This window comes from Anolis sagrei, chromosome 3, assembly GCF_037176765.1.
Source record: "Anolis sagrei isolate rAnoSag1 chromosome 3, rAnoSag1.mat, whole genome shotgun sequence".
Classification (NCBI taxonomy): Eukaryota; Metazoa; Chordata; class Lepidosauria; order Squamata; family Dactyloidae; genus Anolis; species Anolis sagrei.
Window position 1 is genome coordinate 107178816 of NC_090023.1, and position 18479 is coordinate 107197294.

At 38.8% G+C, this 18479-nt stretch overlaps 1 protein-coding gene across 6 annotated transcripts in view; it reads left to right on the top strand.

The window, feature by feature from the left end:
* LIMS1 (LIM zinc finger domain containing 1) overlaps positions 1 to 18479 on the top strand; it is a 77202-nt gene that overhangs the window by 32413 nt on the left and 26310 nt on the right. Inside the window, exon 1 of one of the 6 annotated variants that reach the window (XM_060769696.2) lies at positions 6982 to 7167. The exons of 4 other annotated variants lie outside the window; for them this stretch is intronic. In XM_060769696.2, the coding sequence (XP_060625679.2) occupies positions 7061 to 7167 (107 nt within the window). In that variant the 5' untranslated portion in view covers positions 6982 to 7060. Of the gene's footprint in view, positions 1 to 6981; positions 7168 to 18479 lie in introns of those variants that run through there. One more of the 6 variants, XM_060769697.2, reaches the window with a different exon arrangement.

Below are 18479 nucleotides of genomic sequence, written 5' to 3' on the forward strand. Positions count from 1 at the left end.
AGAACAATCCAATCATAGAGAATAAGCTTGCCATTCTTATATAGGATAAATATAGGATAATCACTGATATTTAGGGCAGTTTGTCAAGGTGACATCAGAAAATAAGTAAACATTTTACAATCTGGTAAGCCTTGGAAAAACCCAGATATCTTGTTGCCTGAGTACATAGTACATCATAGTAGACTGTAGTTTTTAAAATTCATTTTGTATAGTCTAGCAGATAACTGAGATATCTAGGGAGGACGTGAAGATATCTTAATCAAGTATAAACACCCTTCTCTCCCATAGGGATTTAAGTTATTTGCAGCCATAAGTGAGAAACTAAAGAGCATACTACTGCCAGTTAATCATTTGATAGAGCAGGTTTCAAAAGTTGGCACTGTTGGGCAGCTGCTGAGGTCCATATGATAAGTATCTTCAGTTGCAATTTCCAGAGCCTCATGAGCCATGTCGTTCGGCATACTTGCCATTGATGTTAGAGTAACAAACTTCCAGTGACTTCTGTGTCTGTTTGGCTTGCTGATACTCGGCTAAGGAGTCAATTACTGAAATCAGGAAGGACATCTCTCTGCCATGCTATTCACGTCACTTGAAAATGGTACTGTTCACCTGGATGCTCACCTCACTTCACCTTCTCATTCAGGTCCAGATGACTCCTGAGACCTCAGTTCTGAATAGATTGTGTTTGGGTTGGTTCTGAAAAGTCTTATATATTTTTCTAGCCTTAGTTTGAAATCACAATGCTAACTGTGTAGTAATTAGAATTCTACCTACATTAACCAAGTCTGCTGAAATAATGTGTCTTATAGATATTTTAAAACAAGAAGATCTATTATAGCATGTGTTTTCATGAATGCACAACCCATTTTATCAGATGTATAGAGGCAGTTTGGGGGCGTAAGGTGTATGTGTGAGTGTGTGTAGTTCCCACATTTAGGCTGTACATTTGAAACTGAAGAGAAGAAAAGAAGATAAGACCGACACACAAGCCAATAGGTGTTGGCTGATTCTCAGAGTTTTCTCAGATTGAGTCTTCTCTAAGCATGTTTATCCGATACAAAATAATGTAGCCTTTAAAAAATATTTACATATTCGGTCAACATAGTTATATCTGAACAAGTCAGCTTAAAATATTTTTGGCAAATGCTAGTTTGTACAATCAGTATTCTTTAAAATAATATGCTTCTAACCTCACCCAAGAACCTAATGTGTTTACACAACCAAATGAACCAAATGAAGTCAGCAAATCTCACCTATCATATAATTATGGGTTATAGGTCATTTTCTGTGATTTTGAAATAAATAGCAATTTAGGTCAGTGCAGAGGTGGATGCAAAAATACTCAAATAAATGTGCAAGGGAGTTTACATTTCATGAGATGTTCTATCTGTGATAAATGGAAGTGTAATAGAAATTCTTGAAACTGCCTAGCACATCAGAAGAGAAAAGTTATGGAAAACATAGCTTTCCAAACATTTTCCTTATCTTTCCCCTTCTGATAGCTTTATGCAGCCCCTGAACACTATTTTTGAACCCTGAAGCCCCCTTATCCCTCAAATCATATAATCCACATGCCACTTGCTGCTGAGTTCAGTAATATGTATCTCTGCTAAAAACTGGGTCATATTGATTTCATGAAGCTCACACCAAATTCTCTCTGTATGTGCATGTGTGCACACACTTGTGTATGTATGTAGGGGAAGCAAAGGGAAGATATAAAATAGGTTGTTATGCAAAGTGCTGGCTTTCCTCCCATTATTTCCCCATGGACAGGAAATCCACAGGAAGACTGAAAGAAGCTAGTACGGTCGGATTATGGTGGCAACTACAGAAATGTAAGAAGTCCTGCTAAAAAGGTGGTTATGATGTGTCGTTTGACACTAAAAGCTGTTTCCTTTTTAAGCTTCATGTCTGGATCTGTTAAAACATCCTGTAAATTTTTTTTGCAAGCCAAGGATTTTGACCTTGAAGCTCCATTAAATTGGTATAGATATGGTCTATCTGCTGATCTGCACGCCTGGCAATCTTTTATGCAAACAAGCCAGAGTTAACATAATGTTCTTTTGACAATGCATTCCCATTTGAAGAGGGGGGGGGGGGCTTTGTGGCTGCCAATTCTCTCTCTTTAATTTTGAGTGTAAAGTTTTAAAAACAAATTTTAAAGATAACACAAACGCTTTCTAAGTAAAGGTAAAGGTTTCTCCTTGACATTAAGTCTAGTCATGTCCGATTCTGTGTGTGTATGCCCATTTCCATTTCTACGCTGAACTGCCGGTGTTGTCCGTAGATGCCTCCAAGGTCATGTGGCTGGCATGACTGCATGGAGCACCATTACCTTCCCACTGGAGGAGTACCTATTCATATACTTACATTTGCATGTTTTTGAACTGCTAAGTTGGCAGAAGCTGGTGCTAAAAGTGGGAGCTCACCCTGTTCCCTGGATTCAAACCGCCAACCTTTCGGCCAGCAAGTTTAGTGGGCTAACCTGCTGTGCCACTGGGGGCTAGCATGCACTTTCTAGCTGCATGCTAATATATGTTCCATTTTAAAATTGTATGTTTACATGATGCTAAAAACATTTCCCCTGTTATCTGTCACTTCTTGCTATCAGATCTTGGAAGGGGCATTTTTGGATTATTATTATTATTATTATTATTATTATTATTATTATTATTATTCCCTGTGTTATCTCCACAAAGGAGACTCAAGATGACTTGACATAAAAGCATTAGTATAAAATTTACAATATACAAAAATGCAAACATTAAAATAGAATTAAACACAAACAGCACTAAAAAATTCACAGTTAAATTCCATCAGCTATAACTTCCTGGTTCCCAAGCCATCATGCAAATTTTATTGGTCCAAAATGAAACTTTCCCAAGTTCTGATTATTTTCCAGAAGTACTTTCTACATGAGGGAGGAATTTGACTTTACTTTGCAAGTGGGTATGTCCTTAATCCTGCCTCTGGGAAGTTTGTGCATAAGAACAGGACATGAATGCGATATTACATATCCCCATCAAAGAGTAGGACACTATTTTGGATTTAGGCCAGACAGTCTTATAGGGCAACCACAAAACTTCATATGGGACACAAAGACTTCCGCACAGACATTCAGGAATCCCCTTCTGCTCTCATGCAATTGTAGATTTGCTGTGGCTGCAGCTTGATGGCTAAGTAGTCCATAGCAGGAAGGAAGTTGTCATATGCTGCTGTCTATGAACAACTACCAAGAAGCCCTAGAGGGTGATGTCAGTGAGAGATAGGCTAGCTTAATGAGTGACCAAGGAACATAGGTGCCATATAAATAAATTAAGTGCCATGGCAGGTGGGGATACTTCAAGTTGACATGCTTGCTTTCCAAGAAATAAGGAAGATCATTCTAAGGTTTCCCACAGACACTGATAATAATACATATTCTGTACTCATGGGTGTGCAAAGGAAGTATTGCACCTTATCCTGTTCAAATTAAATCATTTGAACAGGGAACCACAATGGTGTAATAGATATTATATGGCACTAAGACTATTTATAATTAAGTGGCACTGAATGTGAATTGTCTGAGTGGATCCAGGTGATGTAAAATAACCATTATCATTAATATATTTATTTTATTTCCAGCCTACTTGCTTGGATTTTTTTTAATGGATGTACATGTCATGGCATCAAATTGCTGTCTGTTATAAGGCCACCCAGAATCCCCTTCAGGGTGAGAAGGACGGGGTACAATTGTGGTAAATAAATAAAATCTTGTAAACTTCAAGATTTGAACAGATAAATGATTAGATTATACCAGACATAATATTATTGAGAAAAAGAAAGTTTGGATGGATGTGGCCATCCCTTTTGGAAAATGACATTCACAACCTTTTGGAAAATCCCTTTCAGAGAAGAGGCAAAAACCCTTTAGAATAGAATCTTTCCTTGTGGCATACAAACAGATATAATTATGCTAGGCAATGGGTTCCAGTTGTTAGACTGAATAACCTGTTATCTCTGATCTGTAAGGAAAACAGAGATAAAAGGAAAAACAGTGCATAAAAAGCAGAGCTTTAGAAATGTTTTTTCACTGCCCAAAAAGGGCCACATAATGGAAGAGAAAGAGGGGAAAATAAAATATTAGGAAACATCAAAACCTACAAATTGAAAAAGGAAAACAGTTCTACTTCTAGAAGGGAGAAGTGCTCTAGGAACAATTCCAAATGGATTGGTACACTCTGAATGAAATTGCCATGGATAGGATCACGATCGCACAAAAAGATAGTACTTGGAATATTCTTCATTATCTAATAATACCTTACTGATGGCTAGATTCTTGGTTAAAATCCAAACCTCTGATGATCAGTAGCTACAGTAAAGTTTCCAAGAATAACAGCAACACTTTGTAGGCTGTGAAACCAAAAATAAGAATTTATAAATATGTTAATAAATAATAGCAATAATTTAATTATAATTTCTTATTTATTTGTTTGTTTGTTTTATTGTTTATGCCACTCCCTCCCTCCCACCCTTTCCCCTTGGACATACTCTTTGTACAATAAACTAGAGAAATTACATTCAAAATATCAGTCTTAATCTCAATTTTTCTACATTTTAGTACATTCTCTAAGTAATTCCTAACTGGATCCCACATACTCTTAATTATTATAACATTTTCTATTTTATCTATATTATTCAATTTGCAATTAGTTATTTCCACATTTAGCATATTAACTATATAATTATACCTTTGTCAGAGTCCATTTTATTTTATCCTTCCAAGCACTCATTAAAACAATTTGAGCGCACACTATTAATTTGTCAAACACCCTATTCCCTTACACATTGTAAACTCCTGGTATCCTTGTATGGAATACATTTCTGTTGGGTATTGTTATTTGAAGATCGAAACATGTAGAATAATCATAGGATGTCTTAAACCTACACCTGTTGATAGACTCTATAAACTAGCTGGCATTGCCCCCCCCCCTCCTCCCCGATGTTGCTGCCAACTGTGAGATAAATAAGGTTGAACACTGTGAAAGCCATCCACTGCATGGCTTTAAGCCTCTTCCCAGTAGATTCAAATCAAGGAAAGGTTTCATGAGAACCATCACTTCTCTTAATGTTCCCCCAGCAACTGCAAGAGTATTCCTCTTGGCAGCTTAACCAGAAAATCCCAACTGGATGGTCCCCCGCAAGGGACCATCCAGGGGCAAACCAAGAATGGGCAACAGACTCAGAAGTGGAATTGGAAGATCAAAAGACAACCTGGCTAAATGGCACTACCTAGACGCATCCTCCACCTTGTCTGACTGTGGAGCAGAACAAACAACTCAGCATCTGTATGCTGGTCCACAGTGCCCTGCCTCATGCTCAGAGGAAGAACTGTTTAAAGCTACAGATAATGTGATCACTGTTACCCGCTTTTGGTCAAAATTATGTAACTACTTGTGTTCCCTCTGTTTTATCAGTTTTATACTGGTTTATTTATGCAATGTTTTGACACAAAATAGGTAGATAAAGGTAAAGGTTTTCCCCTGACATTAAGTCCACTCGTGTCCGACTCTGGGGGTTGGTGCTCATCTCCATTTCTAAGCTGAAGAGCCAGTGTTGTCTGTAGACTCCTCCAAGGTCATGTGGCCGGCATAAATATGCAGATTTAGCATTCTATTAATTTAATTATAATTTCAATAAACATTGATGGAGTTCTCCACAAGAGAGGCTAGTGACCCCTGGCATTAGGTGGTTTTAAAAGTGGATTAGACCTGTGTTCACTGAGACTAATCCACAGCTAAATGGATCTCCATCTTCAGAAACTTTATTTCTCTAGGGACAAAATTAGGCGAACAATTGCCTTCCTACTGCTACTGCTGCTGCAGGAAAAGACATGAGTTAAGTTGGTCTTTGATCTGATCGAGTAGGACTGCTGTTAATGTTCTTATGCGATTAGATACTCATTTTGAAAAACAAGATGTTTTGACAAACCCTTAGTTAATCTATGAACGTAGATTTCAATCTCTCATATTTGTACAGGGTTAGTCAAAATGCATAGGCCAATAAGCCATTCAATTGAATGGCTTATTGGCCTATGCATTTTGACTAACCCTGTATTATACGTATGTATCCTCCTCTTCTCCATTGTATTGATTCTGTGCATGGATGGCAGGAGCAGCTTGTCTTTTTTCAATATTCGGTCCAAGTGCAAATTGGTTTTTATTTATTGCCAAGTACAAGAACTGGACTTTTGTCATAAGGTTAAATGAGGCATGCATGACTTGTAAATCCCTGATCGTCAGCTTCCTCTTTTACAGGAAACCTTTCATTCCCTTCTCGTTTCCATAGTCGCCAGTGGACCTTGTCCTGAAGCACAATGAAAATATGAGTGATGAATGATGTAACCTTCAATGCCTACAACCTAGAGAAGAATATTGAAAACAGGAGCTTCCTCCTGACATTTTGGGTTTTATTTAGAAATGGTTAATTAATACGAGTCCTCTTTGTGAATTCTGAAGGATCTTGAAGGAAAGTTTTAATGTATTCTCTTTCTTTCCTTTTTCTTCTTTTTAGTATATACCCTGAATGATTTTCTGCATTGGCAGCCACAGGCCTACTCTGATCAGTGAAGGGCTAATAGGTTTTGCTTTCATTTGGAGCTCAGGGTGGTGTAGTACAGTTTTGTTGTTAGTTTTCAGATTTTTAGCTGATATGGAAAGCGGGCTTAGGAGGTTATTGTTGTTGTGGGTTTTCCTGCCTTTCACGGTGAATGGTTTGATTTACTTCTGCTCTGGGCACCAAACAGCTGACCCTGGGTTGTCAGAGAAGCATCCCTTAGGTAGAAAGTTTTCTCCTAAAGGAAATGCAGTGCCCTTCTGGAGGGTGTGTACCTATGAGAAACAGGAAGCAGAGCAGCAGCTCACTGTGTGAAAAGGACGTGTGATTCCGATCAATGCAGGTGTGCAGCCACTCACTCGGCTCAACGTGCTCTCTCTCCAAGCATCTTGGCAGCCTTGCTGCTCGACAGAAACTGTATTTTTGAGTGTGGGGGCGAGAGGAGGGGAACAGTGAGTGAAACAAAATGACTACATTGCAGTTGAAAGAATTATCGCATTCAGGTTTGTACAGGAGAAGACGGGATCGGCCAGATAGCTTGGATCCACACGGGTTACCTGGTCAGAAGCTAAGGTGAGTGAAGAGGTGTTGTTGGAGGAATTAATTGTTAACAGGAGCATGGGTTGGCTTCTGTGTTAACATGGCTTTATATGGTTTTGCAGAGACGTTGGTAGAAACGAGCTGGATGGTTGCAATCAGGTTAGTTGCAGAACCCTAACAGTTGGAAATAGTGCTGGGATAACCTACGGGAAGTTAATCTCTGTGGAAGCAGCTGTTCCTAATTCATTCCACTTGGAATGTTTCTCAGTAGCTTGAATGCTGTCTGAAATGCTTGTGGTAGTACAGGAAGCGACACTAAAATGTGGCTGCAAGTTTTTGAACATTGCATAATTTCCCCCAGGATTTATCACTTTATAGATTACACTTTAAAAATAAATATTAGTCCTCAAAACAAAGTTGTTCTTCAGATACTGTTGTTCTTTAGTGGTTTTCAGTTGTTGAAACAAAAAATGATGTGGCATAACTTGTTAGACCATGCTGCTTTTTTATACGCTTCTTTTTTATTATTGAGATATGCCTTGTGACAAAAGAATGCGGCAGAACCACTTTGCATGACCTTATGATAGGAGAGTATCCAACCACGCACACAGGGTATTTAACAACATTAATGACACTGGTTAGTTTCCAAAAGTCAAGTTCCTATTTTAAAAACTGCATGTGTTCTCCCCCTCCCCACAAATGCAATTTTAAAAGTTTTGACTTATTATGTAGAACTTAGTCAAAATGTCATATTAAAAATGGAAATAGGTTTTTGGAAATTAAGTAATGTTATGCTATTGAAAGAAAGAAAGAGAGAGAGAGAGCGAGAATGAATTCCCCGAACAGACGCTGTCAAAGCATTCGTAGGTAGGGGGAGGTCGGGTGTTTCCTTTCATGCTATGACTAGTACATTGCTTTTAAGACTCGTTTTGGTTTACTGTTTTAACAGAACAATACAGACCTTCATTTCCATTTATTTTGCACCACAGTGTTTCACATGCTTCCTTGAGGAGTCAAAGAGTTTTGTTCCAAAAAGTTAGATTTCCTGGCTTTGCTCTGGTCTGCTGATTTCTTTAACTTGCTATCAAAGTTCAACATCTGAAAAGCTAAACGAGAGTTGTGTCTACCTGCAGAGACATACAGCAGGGAACAACTTTTAAACATAAAGAAAGCTCCATGGAAAAGGTCACCTACCATTTTAGAAGAGAAAGAAGTTCAAGGGTAGATGTTGTTATTGTTGTGTGCCTTCTATTTATGTAAGATTTTAAGATATTTAAGAAAGTAATTTCTGACCTATAGTGACCATGAGGCAAACTTATCACAAGGTTTTCTTTACTGTCAATGAAATGCAGAAGACTATAAGACTATCATTCCCTCTGTGTTGAATATTCTGAGGCGAGTGCCATGTCTCATTTAACCAAAAGAAGCTCACACATCAGACTTGAGGGAACTCCAAGATTTGTAGAAGTACTTTAGGGCAACCCAACCCCCCCCCCTCCCCCCCAAAAAAAACTGCAAACAGAGAGGATCTCAGCAATGTCCAGCAAATACTGACTGGGCATTTTGCCCACAAAATGCCAGTTTAGAAAAGAATGCAGAAACACATAACAATGACCAATCCTGCAGAGAACTACTCCGATCTGTAACACATCTTTTCAGGCTCCATTTATGCTCTATTTCCCTGACATATGGCCTATAGAATCAAGAGACAATCCTGAACTTTGTTTAATATGGTTCAACATTTGTCCAACACAAAGAAGGTAAAGATGGCACTGAACGTAATATGTAGAATAATAACAAGATGTCTCAAACCTACACCTGTTGATAGACTCTATAATCTAGTTGGCATTCCCCCCCCCCCCCCGATGTTGCTGCCAAATGTGAGAAAAATCAGGTTGATCACTGTGAAAGCCACCCTCTGCATGACTATCAGCCTCCTCCCAGTAGACTCAAATCAAGGAAAAGTTTCATGAGAACCATCACGCCTCTTAATGTTCTCCCAGCAAAATCAAGCTTAACCAGGAAATCTCAACAGGATGGCCCTGCACAAGGGTCTGCCTCCAGGGGCAAACCAAGAATGGGCAACCTGAAAATCCCTGAACAAACTCAGAAGTGGTGTTGGGAGATCAAAAGACAACCTGGCTAAATGGCACTACCTAGAAGAATCTTCCACCTTGTGCGACTGTGGAGCAGAACAAACAACTCAGTATCTGTATGCTTGCCCACGATGTCCTGCCTCATGCACAGAGGAAGAACTGTTTAAAGCTACAGACAGTGCAGTTGCTGCTGCCCGTTTTTGGTCTAAAATTATTTATCCACTTGTGTTCCCTTTATTTTATCAGTTTTATACTTGTTTTTTTATTCAATGCTTTTGACATGAAATTAAAAAAAAACATGGACCTGTTAACTTACTGGTCCCTTTACCTGGAGTTGCAAAGGTCCTGTTAAGGCAACAGCAGTAGAAAGCTTTTTGTTTTTCCTCTTTATTTTTATGGTTAACAGCTATGGAAATTACTATTTGAGCTTAGTCACCAGCTATGTTATTCCTGATAATGCAAATAAATAAATAAATTGCACCCAAAAACAAAAATAATGTTCAGAACTGTTACATATTTAAACATTATGCATTGGTTAGAGTACTAGTAAACTTGAACCCAAATAATCAACTTGGCGATGATGATGATGATTTTGCGATACAAAATCCAGCATATATATCTCATTTGCTGTGTCATACTGTGTTTTTGTGCCAGCATAATAAATAAATAACTAAACAAACAAACTCTGGTTGTATCCCTCCCCCTTTCCCAAAAGGACTTGTGGCTGCTTACAACAAAAATACAATATACATAGTAATAATCAACAACCAAAGCAACACAAATCAACAAATCATAGTACAAAAATAAAACCATACATATTAAATTACAACATCAAAACATCACAATAAGTATAAAATTATGAGCTGGAATAAAACATATTATACACAAGAGGCAAAAACCAGCTCCTATTACTAAACAATTAAAATCCAGTTGGTATTGGAATCAGTTTAAAAGCCTCCATCACTTAAGTTATTGTCAACTATTGTCGAAGGCCTGCTTTCACATCCATGTTTTTAGTTCTTTTCTAATGTGATCTCTTTGAGAAGAGCGTTTCAGAGCTGGGGGGGCACAACCAAAAGCTTCTCGTTTTTATAATGTAATGTTTGACATTTTGTATCACAGTCCTCAATATGACAGTGATGCTTAAACAAGTTTCATTGAGGACAGATAACCTGAAAAAATCCTGATGGAGCTTGGAAATAACCTGTAGACATATGTTGTTGTTTTTCTTTCTTTGAAGCATTTCATGCAAGCTGTCCCTCCTTTGCACTTTCATTAAAATCCTAAAGCCATTAAAAAGTTGTGTTAGAGGAGAACTCCTCAACTCAATTGCCATTGTAGAGATCTACATTCAATTTCCTAAACTAAATTAAATCATCTTCCTGATGAGTTTGGAAAAGATCCTATAAGAATAAGTCCCATTGTTTTATGCAAACAAAGGTACGGCTGGAGTCATATGCACCTACCAAATATAATTCAATCCCACATTCATGTGATTGTTCTGCACAAGTGCTACATACTGCAACCTTGTGGTGTAGCCTGGTTGTACATATCTGGGTAAACTGGAGTGGACCCCCCCCCCTCCCCAACCCAACCCAATACATTATGCTTATACAGCTAGAGCACAGCCCTCTGTAAGTGGTGGTACTTCCTATCTGTTGGACCAGTTTGCAAACCATCTCCAGCTAAACACAAAATGCTGACTCTGTACTGGCAGAGAATGGATATTGAGGCAGGGAGATTAAAGAGTAATAGATTTCTCTCATGTGTTATTTTTCTACAATGCCATTGGAGGTGCCAGACAGTTCTATCTTAGATGACAAAATGGTTTGGATCAACTATATTACTAGTTTAAAATGCCCTCAAGATTTTTCGTAGATGAAATGGCCATCAATTCCAGCCATCGTCTGAAGAAATGGATTTAAATCCACGAAAGTCCATGACAAAATAAAGACCAGTTAGGCTGCAACATTTCTTTCTTTCTTGTCTCCTCCCTCTTCCTTCCAGCAGTTCACACAATGCTGCCCTAAGCACTTTTACATTGCAGGGAACATAGGGGATAGTGTCAATATAGTGTCTTGCACATATCCCCTATTCTTGTACAGGATTGTTGCTGTGGTTTGTGTGCCATCCCTGTCTTGCTGCTGCACTTTTTGGATGCATATTGGACTGATTTCTAAGTATGCTTTATTATGATCTGCTAGTAATTTGTGCTCAAATCCTTTGTCTTATGATGCCTTTCATTCTTATCACAAATGAAACTATTGTATGATTCCTACCATCACAACCATCCCCTCTCTCTTGCATGCATACACACACACACACACACACACACACACACACACAGGGTCTTAAATTGTACACCTCCCTAACTGTCTTAAGAATCTGCACATTCTCATTTATGTTAAGTTTTTCCATGTATGTGCGCATTTAGGGTACTTCCAGAGTGCATTTGCTCTCCATTTTAAAAAGTTGCTCCTTTTTTTCATTGCGTGTTCTTTTGAAGTTCAGTGCGAGTTGCCACTAGCTTTGGAGTTCAAAGTTAAGATAGTTTTAATTTAGCTTCTCCTTGTCATTATATGAGTTACAACACTGCCTTGAGGCCCAAGCTGTGTTTGTGATACTGCCATTTTAGATGTTTTGTGTGTGTGTGTGCAACCATATACGTAGATGCAGATATATGAAATATTTCAGATGCATATATTGTTGCTATAGTTGTAAGTATTTTTCTTTGTTACTTCTGAGAAAACACAAATACCAGCATTTCTTCCTATTGGGAAATCATTGCTCAAGTGGTGTCTGCCTGTGACACCACATAAATTGCAGGATATTTCCATTGCTTAAAGCCTTGAATATTTACAGAATGGCACACCCTCCCCCCCCCTCCCCTTTTGCTTGCCCTCGCCTTTACCCTTACACTTTTGCAGGCATGTTGCTTAATCATTCTTAAGAAATACCTTCTGATTTACTCACTAGCCCAGAGTACAAAATGACTGGGGGGGGGGGGAGGAACACAGCGGGTGCTGCAGCCTTTTGACTTTGCAGGCTGTTTGCAGTGCCAGGGGCGGGTCTTCTGGCTATGTTACGTTTGGCTGCACTTAATGGGAAAGGTAAGCAGGAGACAACACATCCTCCTTCTTTGCCAAGGAGAGGAACAGGAGAACGTGTCAGCCAGCAACCGTTGATTGGAGCTTGTGTTTATCTCTTCTGTGACACCTGGCCAAGCACATTTAATAAGAGGCCTTAGGTGATGGGAAAGCTCTTTGGAGTGCAGGGTTGGAAAAATGCATACCTGGCAACTTGCTTGACTCTCTGCTTATGTGATGATGGTTATACTAGTATTGCCTCTCTGGAAGCAACTTCATGCCAGATTCTCCCTTCTTAGTTCCATATATTATAGTCAATTCCATCCATTTGGAATCTGTATTAGACCAGGTTTGCAAATGAATGTTCAAAGAATGCAATGAGCCCTCTGTTCTTCTTGGTATACCTCTTGCATCCTCCTTCCCATAGAAGCCACATGCTCAGAGCCACATGCTCAGGGTCTGAAAGGTAAAATGGAAACCAGGTGGACTTTGTCTTCCTAGCAAATTCAGGGCTGGGTAAACTTTGAAGCATCAGCAGAATGGAATCCTTCCCATGTGCACAGGTATTCATTCATTTTCCCATGCATTCATTCTGTGGCAGTGCTACTACAACATAGTAACCATGGGGAAAATCACTGTATCTCAGGTGGTAGAGGAAATGGTTTTAATCCAAGAGATCCTGTATTCAATTTTTGGCTTGTCCAATTAACAGCCCAAAAGTGCAAGCAATAGAAAATACAGCCTAAGGCCCAGTGCTAATGTCCTGGGCTAGATGGATGAATAGTAGCTCTATATGTGAGCATGTCTCCTTCACTATATAATTGTTGCTTAGGCAATACAGAAATTACTGAAGATGACGGAGGGAACTAGGGAACATGAATAATAAAAGTCCAATGGACAAGTATCTTAATTAATGTTATTCGTGTTGTGATAAATTGTTGTTTTAATTATCTGTATTTAATTTATCATGTATTATTATTTTCACTGTATTGTATGTCATCGAATGGTTGCCACTTATGTTGTCGAATTTTTAAAAAAATTGTAATTTGTTATGCATTGTTTGTTTTGCAGCAGATACATATTATTCAATACAACCTACCATACTTTAACTTTTGGCATCTACTATTATTTTTCTGCTTATACATATTATCTATCCCATTTATGTTGTAAGCTACTCTGAGTCTGCAAGGGGAGATGGAAAGGGGTATAAATAAAGTTGACTTGACTTATTTAAGTGAGCAACTGTGGCATGGATCTCTGCAGTCAGATCCATTTTATCTACAAATAATGCACAAGCCAAAGCTAAGCAAAAACCAAAATGTTTGGTCCATGCCTACTATCCATCTAGTAGCACAATTGGTCCTTCAGAGGCAGTGCAGCTTTACTAAAACAGGTTATACTCCCAAGTCCTAGACTGAACAGGCTACTAACCACAAAGTCGTCTGCCTCTTTGGGATTGAGTCTCAGCTTCTTGGCCTAGCTCATTACTACATCAAGACAACATTTCCGAGTTTCTACATACAATATATTTGAGATCTCTTGGGGGGGAAAGGCACAGAGAGGCATTGTGAGCAAATATCCAAACATGGTTTGTTGTAGGTTTTTCAGGCTGTATGGCCATGTTCTAGAAGCATTCTCTCCTGACGTTTCGCCTGCATCTATGACAGGCATCCTTTGAGGTTGTGAGGTCTGTTGGAAACTAGGAAAATTGGGTTTTTATATATGTGTTTAAAGTCCGGGGTGGGAGAAAGAACTCTTGTCTGTTGGAGCTAGATGTGAATGTTTTAATTGGCCACCTTGATTAGCATTTGATGGCCTGATAGTTTTTAGGTGTGACTTGTTCCTGCCTGAGGGAATCCTTTGTTGACAGGTGATTAGCTGTCCCTGATTGTTTCTTGTCTGGAGTTCCCCTGTGTTTGAGTTTTGTTCTTTATTTGCTGTTATAATTTTAGAGTTTTTTAAATACTGGCAACCAGATTTTGTTTATTTTCATGGTTTCTTCCTTTCTGTTGAAATTGTCCACATGCTTGTGGATTTCAATGGCGTCTCTGTGTAGCCTGACATGGTGATTGTTAGAGTGGTCCAGCATTTCTGTATTCTCAAATAGTATGCTGTGTCCAGGGTGGTCCATCAGGTGCTCTGCTATGGCTGACTTCTCTGGTTGAAGTAGTCTGTATGGATTTCTAGAATCCTTCTCCTAGTGACTTAATATAGATGTTAAAGATTGAAAGAACTAATGTTATATGCCAATAACAAGTGGCCCTCCAGAACCACATTTCAAACATGTTTCATATAATCCATAGTTGTTATTAGTTTTTAATTACTATCAAGAAGACTCTATATTTTTAAAGAGGGAGAGGGAGGAGACAAATGAGAAAATGCCCTATTTATTTCAGTGTGTTAATTTCATGTGTGTTTCTGCTGTCCTTATTTATTTATTATTTACTCACCACATTTATATCTTGCCCTTCTCAATTCCGAAGGGGACTCAGAACTGTCCTTGAAAGAGTATGTAGTAAAACCATGATCCTTAAATAACCACTGAAACCTGTTATCAGTCAGCTAGCCTGATTACATTTTGTTTGTGTAAATAGTGAGTTTCTCCATTCATTTTAGGCCATTGTATATTACTCTATCCGTGTATATGGCATCCTGCAGTGCACCTCCAGCACATCCCATTGGCCCAGATTGAGACTGATCAAAGCAACAAGTTAAAATTAAACATTTGAGGTCTTCCCAAAAAAGGGATGATCTCACCAACTTTTGGAAAGTTGTTAGTGAAGAAGTGAAATGGATGGAACTCCCATCTTTGGAAGGGAGTTCCAAAGGTGAGCAGCATCTGACCATAAGGCAGTGCTACAAAAAAAAAATGCTGTTACACAGCAAAAACATAAAGGCAGTGGTCTGCATCTTTGTTCTGAAATGTTTGCTATGTGGTAGGAGTATAATTATATAGTGATTTGATTGCAACTTGTGGTCGTGGTACAGTGGTTTTCTTGGGCAAGGTAGAACTCCAGCTAGTGCATCACAGCCTACTTCACAAGATTGTAAATGTTGAATGACTGCAAGATTTTTCAAAGAGTAAAGCTGTTAGCCCCAGCTTCTTTTGACCTAGCAGTTCAAAAACATGCAAATGCGAGTAGATCAATAGGTACCTTCTGGCAGGAAGGTAACGGCGCTCCATGCACTCATGCCAGCCACATGACCTTGGAGGTGTCTACGGACAAAGCCAGCTCTTCGGCTTAGTCATGGGGATGAGCACCAACCCCAGAGTCGGACACAACTGGACTTAATGTCAGGGGAAAATCTTTACCTTTTTCAAAACACTTTGTGCTACAGATGTCATAATGTGCGCATTACATGCTCCATCACATTTAATAAATATAAAGCCTGTACATAGTAATCTAGTACATCAATGCTAGGTCATCTTTCTGTTTATTTTCTATAGAATTTTCAATCTGTGACATTGATAAATAGAATATCTAATCTGCAGTCTGAAGAGCACAAAATAGGAAAACTATGGCGGTTTGCTTTAATTCAGCTCAGTCTTTGTCTAGAATACATAAAAAGAGCTTCTTAGCATTTACTAGTGCACAGTCTTGTGACTTATTTTCAGTCAGGTGTAGACAGAAGCCGTCTACCGGAAGTGGTGGCTAAAGGGAAAGTTTACATTGTCCACATTCTATGCTGAGTGCTATTAAGATGTCTCACATAACTGGGTTGAGACACAAATACAACTTCTGAATGGGAAAGATATATGGACAGTATGTCATGCAGGGCATATATATATTTCTCCTGATTCAGTGTACAGAAGGATTTCAGTATGTCGGGTTAATGTGTAAACCAGATGCAAAGTGGAGCATCTTTTGCTGCCCCATCCAACAAGCTATTTTTACAGCCCTCAACTTCTCCAAACTCTGTCCTTTCTCTGTGTGAAAAAAAGGAGAGGTGAATTCTCTCTGGGGTATCCACACTGAAAACTGCATAAAGGTTCTGTATGTAACTAGCTTGCAAGTAACATTTGCTGAAATTCCTTCTGTGACACAACCTTTAAAGGTGTAGGAAACATCTCCATTTTTTTCACTCCAGTCCCCAGAAGGGACAGATCAACTTTTGAATAGATAGGAGGAGACCTCAACACTATTTAATACTTTTTTAAAATAAAAAAAAAAATTCCAAATCAAATGTCTGTGTAGTAATATTTTTAATGTATTGTCGAAGGCTTTCATGACCAGAATCACTGGGTTGTGAGTTTTCCGCGTTGTATGACCATGTTCCAGAAGCAATTTTGGCAGTGTTGCAGAGACAAAAAAAAAAAAACCAAAAACCCTGCTGCTTGGTCTCATTTTAGTAGTTGTCAGGTGAAGATTTGCTTGCCATAGATGCAGGTGAAATGTCAGGAGAGAATGCTTCTGGAACATGGCCATATAGCCCAAAAAACCTACAACAACCCATTGAGAGTCTAATTTTAGTAAGGGGGAGTAGTTATTATATGTTAAAATTACAAGTAGTTTGAAGGGGTTCTTTAATTATTGCCTTCATGCAATCAAAGTATGTCCATTCAAATGAATAATATACGTTAATTCACTTGATATAAATATTAGCATGGTTGTTTACTTAGAAAGGGAACTCCAGAGGACTGGCACGCTGCTTAGTAAAGGAATCAACACTGTTGCTACCACCTTAGCCGGAAGGTCAGTCTTCAGCAGAGCATTTCCAACGGAGTCGTTACTATAATAAGAATGTGATCCAGAGCCAGAAAGTCTGGTGTTGACAGTTATCCCAACCCTATAAGGAACTTCGTTGCCATACGAGAAGTCTTTCATGGCAGTCTGGATGTTTGTCTCCTCTGCTCAGGGTATTAATTATAGCTACTGGTTGAACTGTTCAGGTCATTGTCTTAACATAATAAAAGCCAAATCACCTGTGCAGTTTCTTCCTTTTTAGCATGGATCATTTGTTGCAACAAGTATGTCCATGTAAGAAGTCTATTTCACTCTGTCAAACTCGTTTCCACCAAAGGCCACAGCAGCCTCATGGTTGCCTTCAAAGGGCTGTTTGTAATTGTAAGACTGTATATATGTAAACTCAGTTGCCATGGCATTGGAAGCCTCATGGTCCACATAACATGATGGGGCAGGCCGGATTCAGCCTGCGGGCCTTGCATTTGACACATGTGCTTTAAACATTACTAATTAGAATGGGGAACTATTTGAAATATTGTAGGGAAATTGCATTGTATCCTATAAGATTTACAGTCCCATCATAGTTAATTCAGGAAAATTATAACAAGATCCCAGTATCTGAATCTCAGACGTTGCTTTTGTAGTGAATATTCTTAATCTTAAGGATAGGTGAAAGAGCCTAGTCAGGGGCCATATTGATTTGGGGATTCTTGCAAATGCGGTCTAAAGCTTTGAAATCCTAATGTAAATCCAAGTGCCCACAAGGGCTGAAGGTATAAAACAATGGTTCCCAACCTTTTTTGACAAGGGACCACTTTGACCAGGGACCACTCTCTAACATTAGTACCAAAAGGGTTATGAATCAGTTTTTAGTCAACTTTCAGTTTGGTTTGGTCATTTGTGGTGCTGATTCAGAAAATTGCATTGGATAGACCACCTCAGCTCTAGTGTTGATACAGAACATATGCCATCTAGTAGTCGCCATCTGCTCACCCACAGAAAAACATATTTAATGTGCCTCGACATTATAAAGGTTTCACAAGACCAATTGCTCTTGTTGTGACAGTGTAACTGTGAGGCTGTGGACCATATTTTAGTTCTTGCAGACCACAGGTTGGGAACCACTGGTCTAGAAGGACTGAAAAGCAAGAAAAAATGAAACACTATTGTAGGAATAGAAACAGGAATGCTTAAGCCACACATCACTCTCAGGATCCATCTGTTTCTCCTCTGTGTTTTGAAATTCCTTGAAGGAGTTTTGGACACACTCCAGTTTATCCTTGCAAAAAATTGCAATAATTTAGAGACTGGCCAAAGACCATCTGACAGATTTCATAACAAAATAGGAATTTGAACTCAGTTCTCCTGAGTCCATGTTCACTGCAGCACACTGGTTCCTAGAGGCATTCATTAAGAAGTAAGGGTAAAACCAGTTCAAGGCATATAACTGGCTTTGTTGCATGTAGAAAAGATGATTT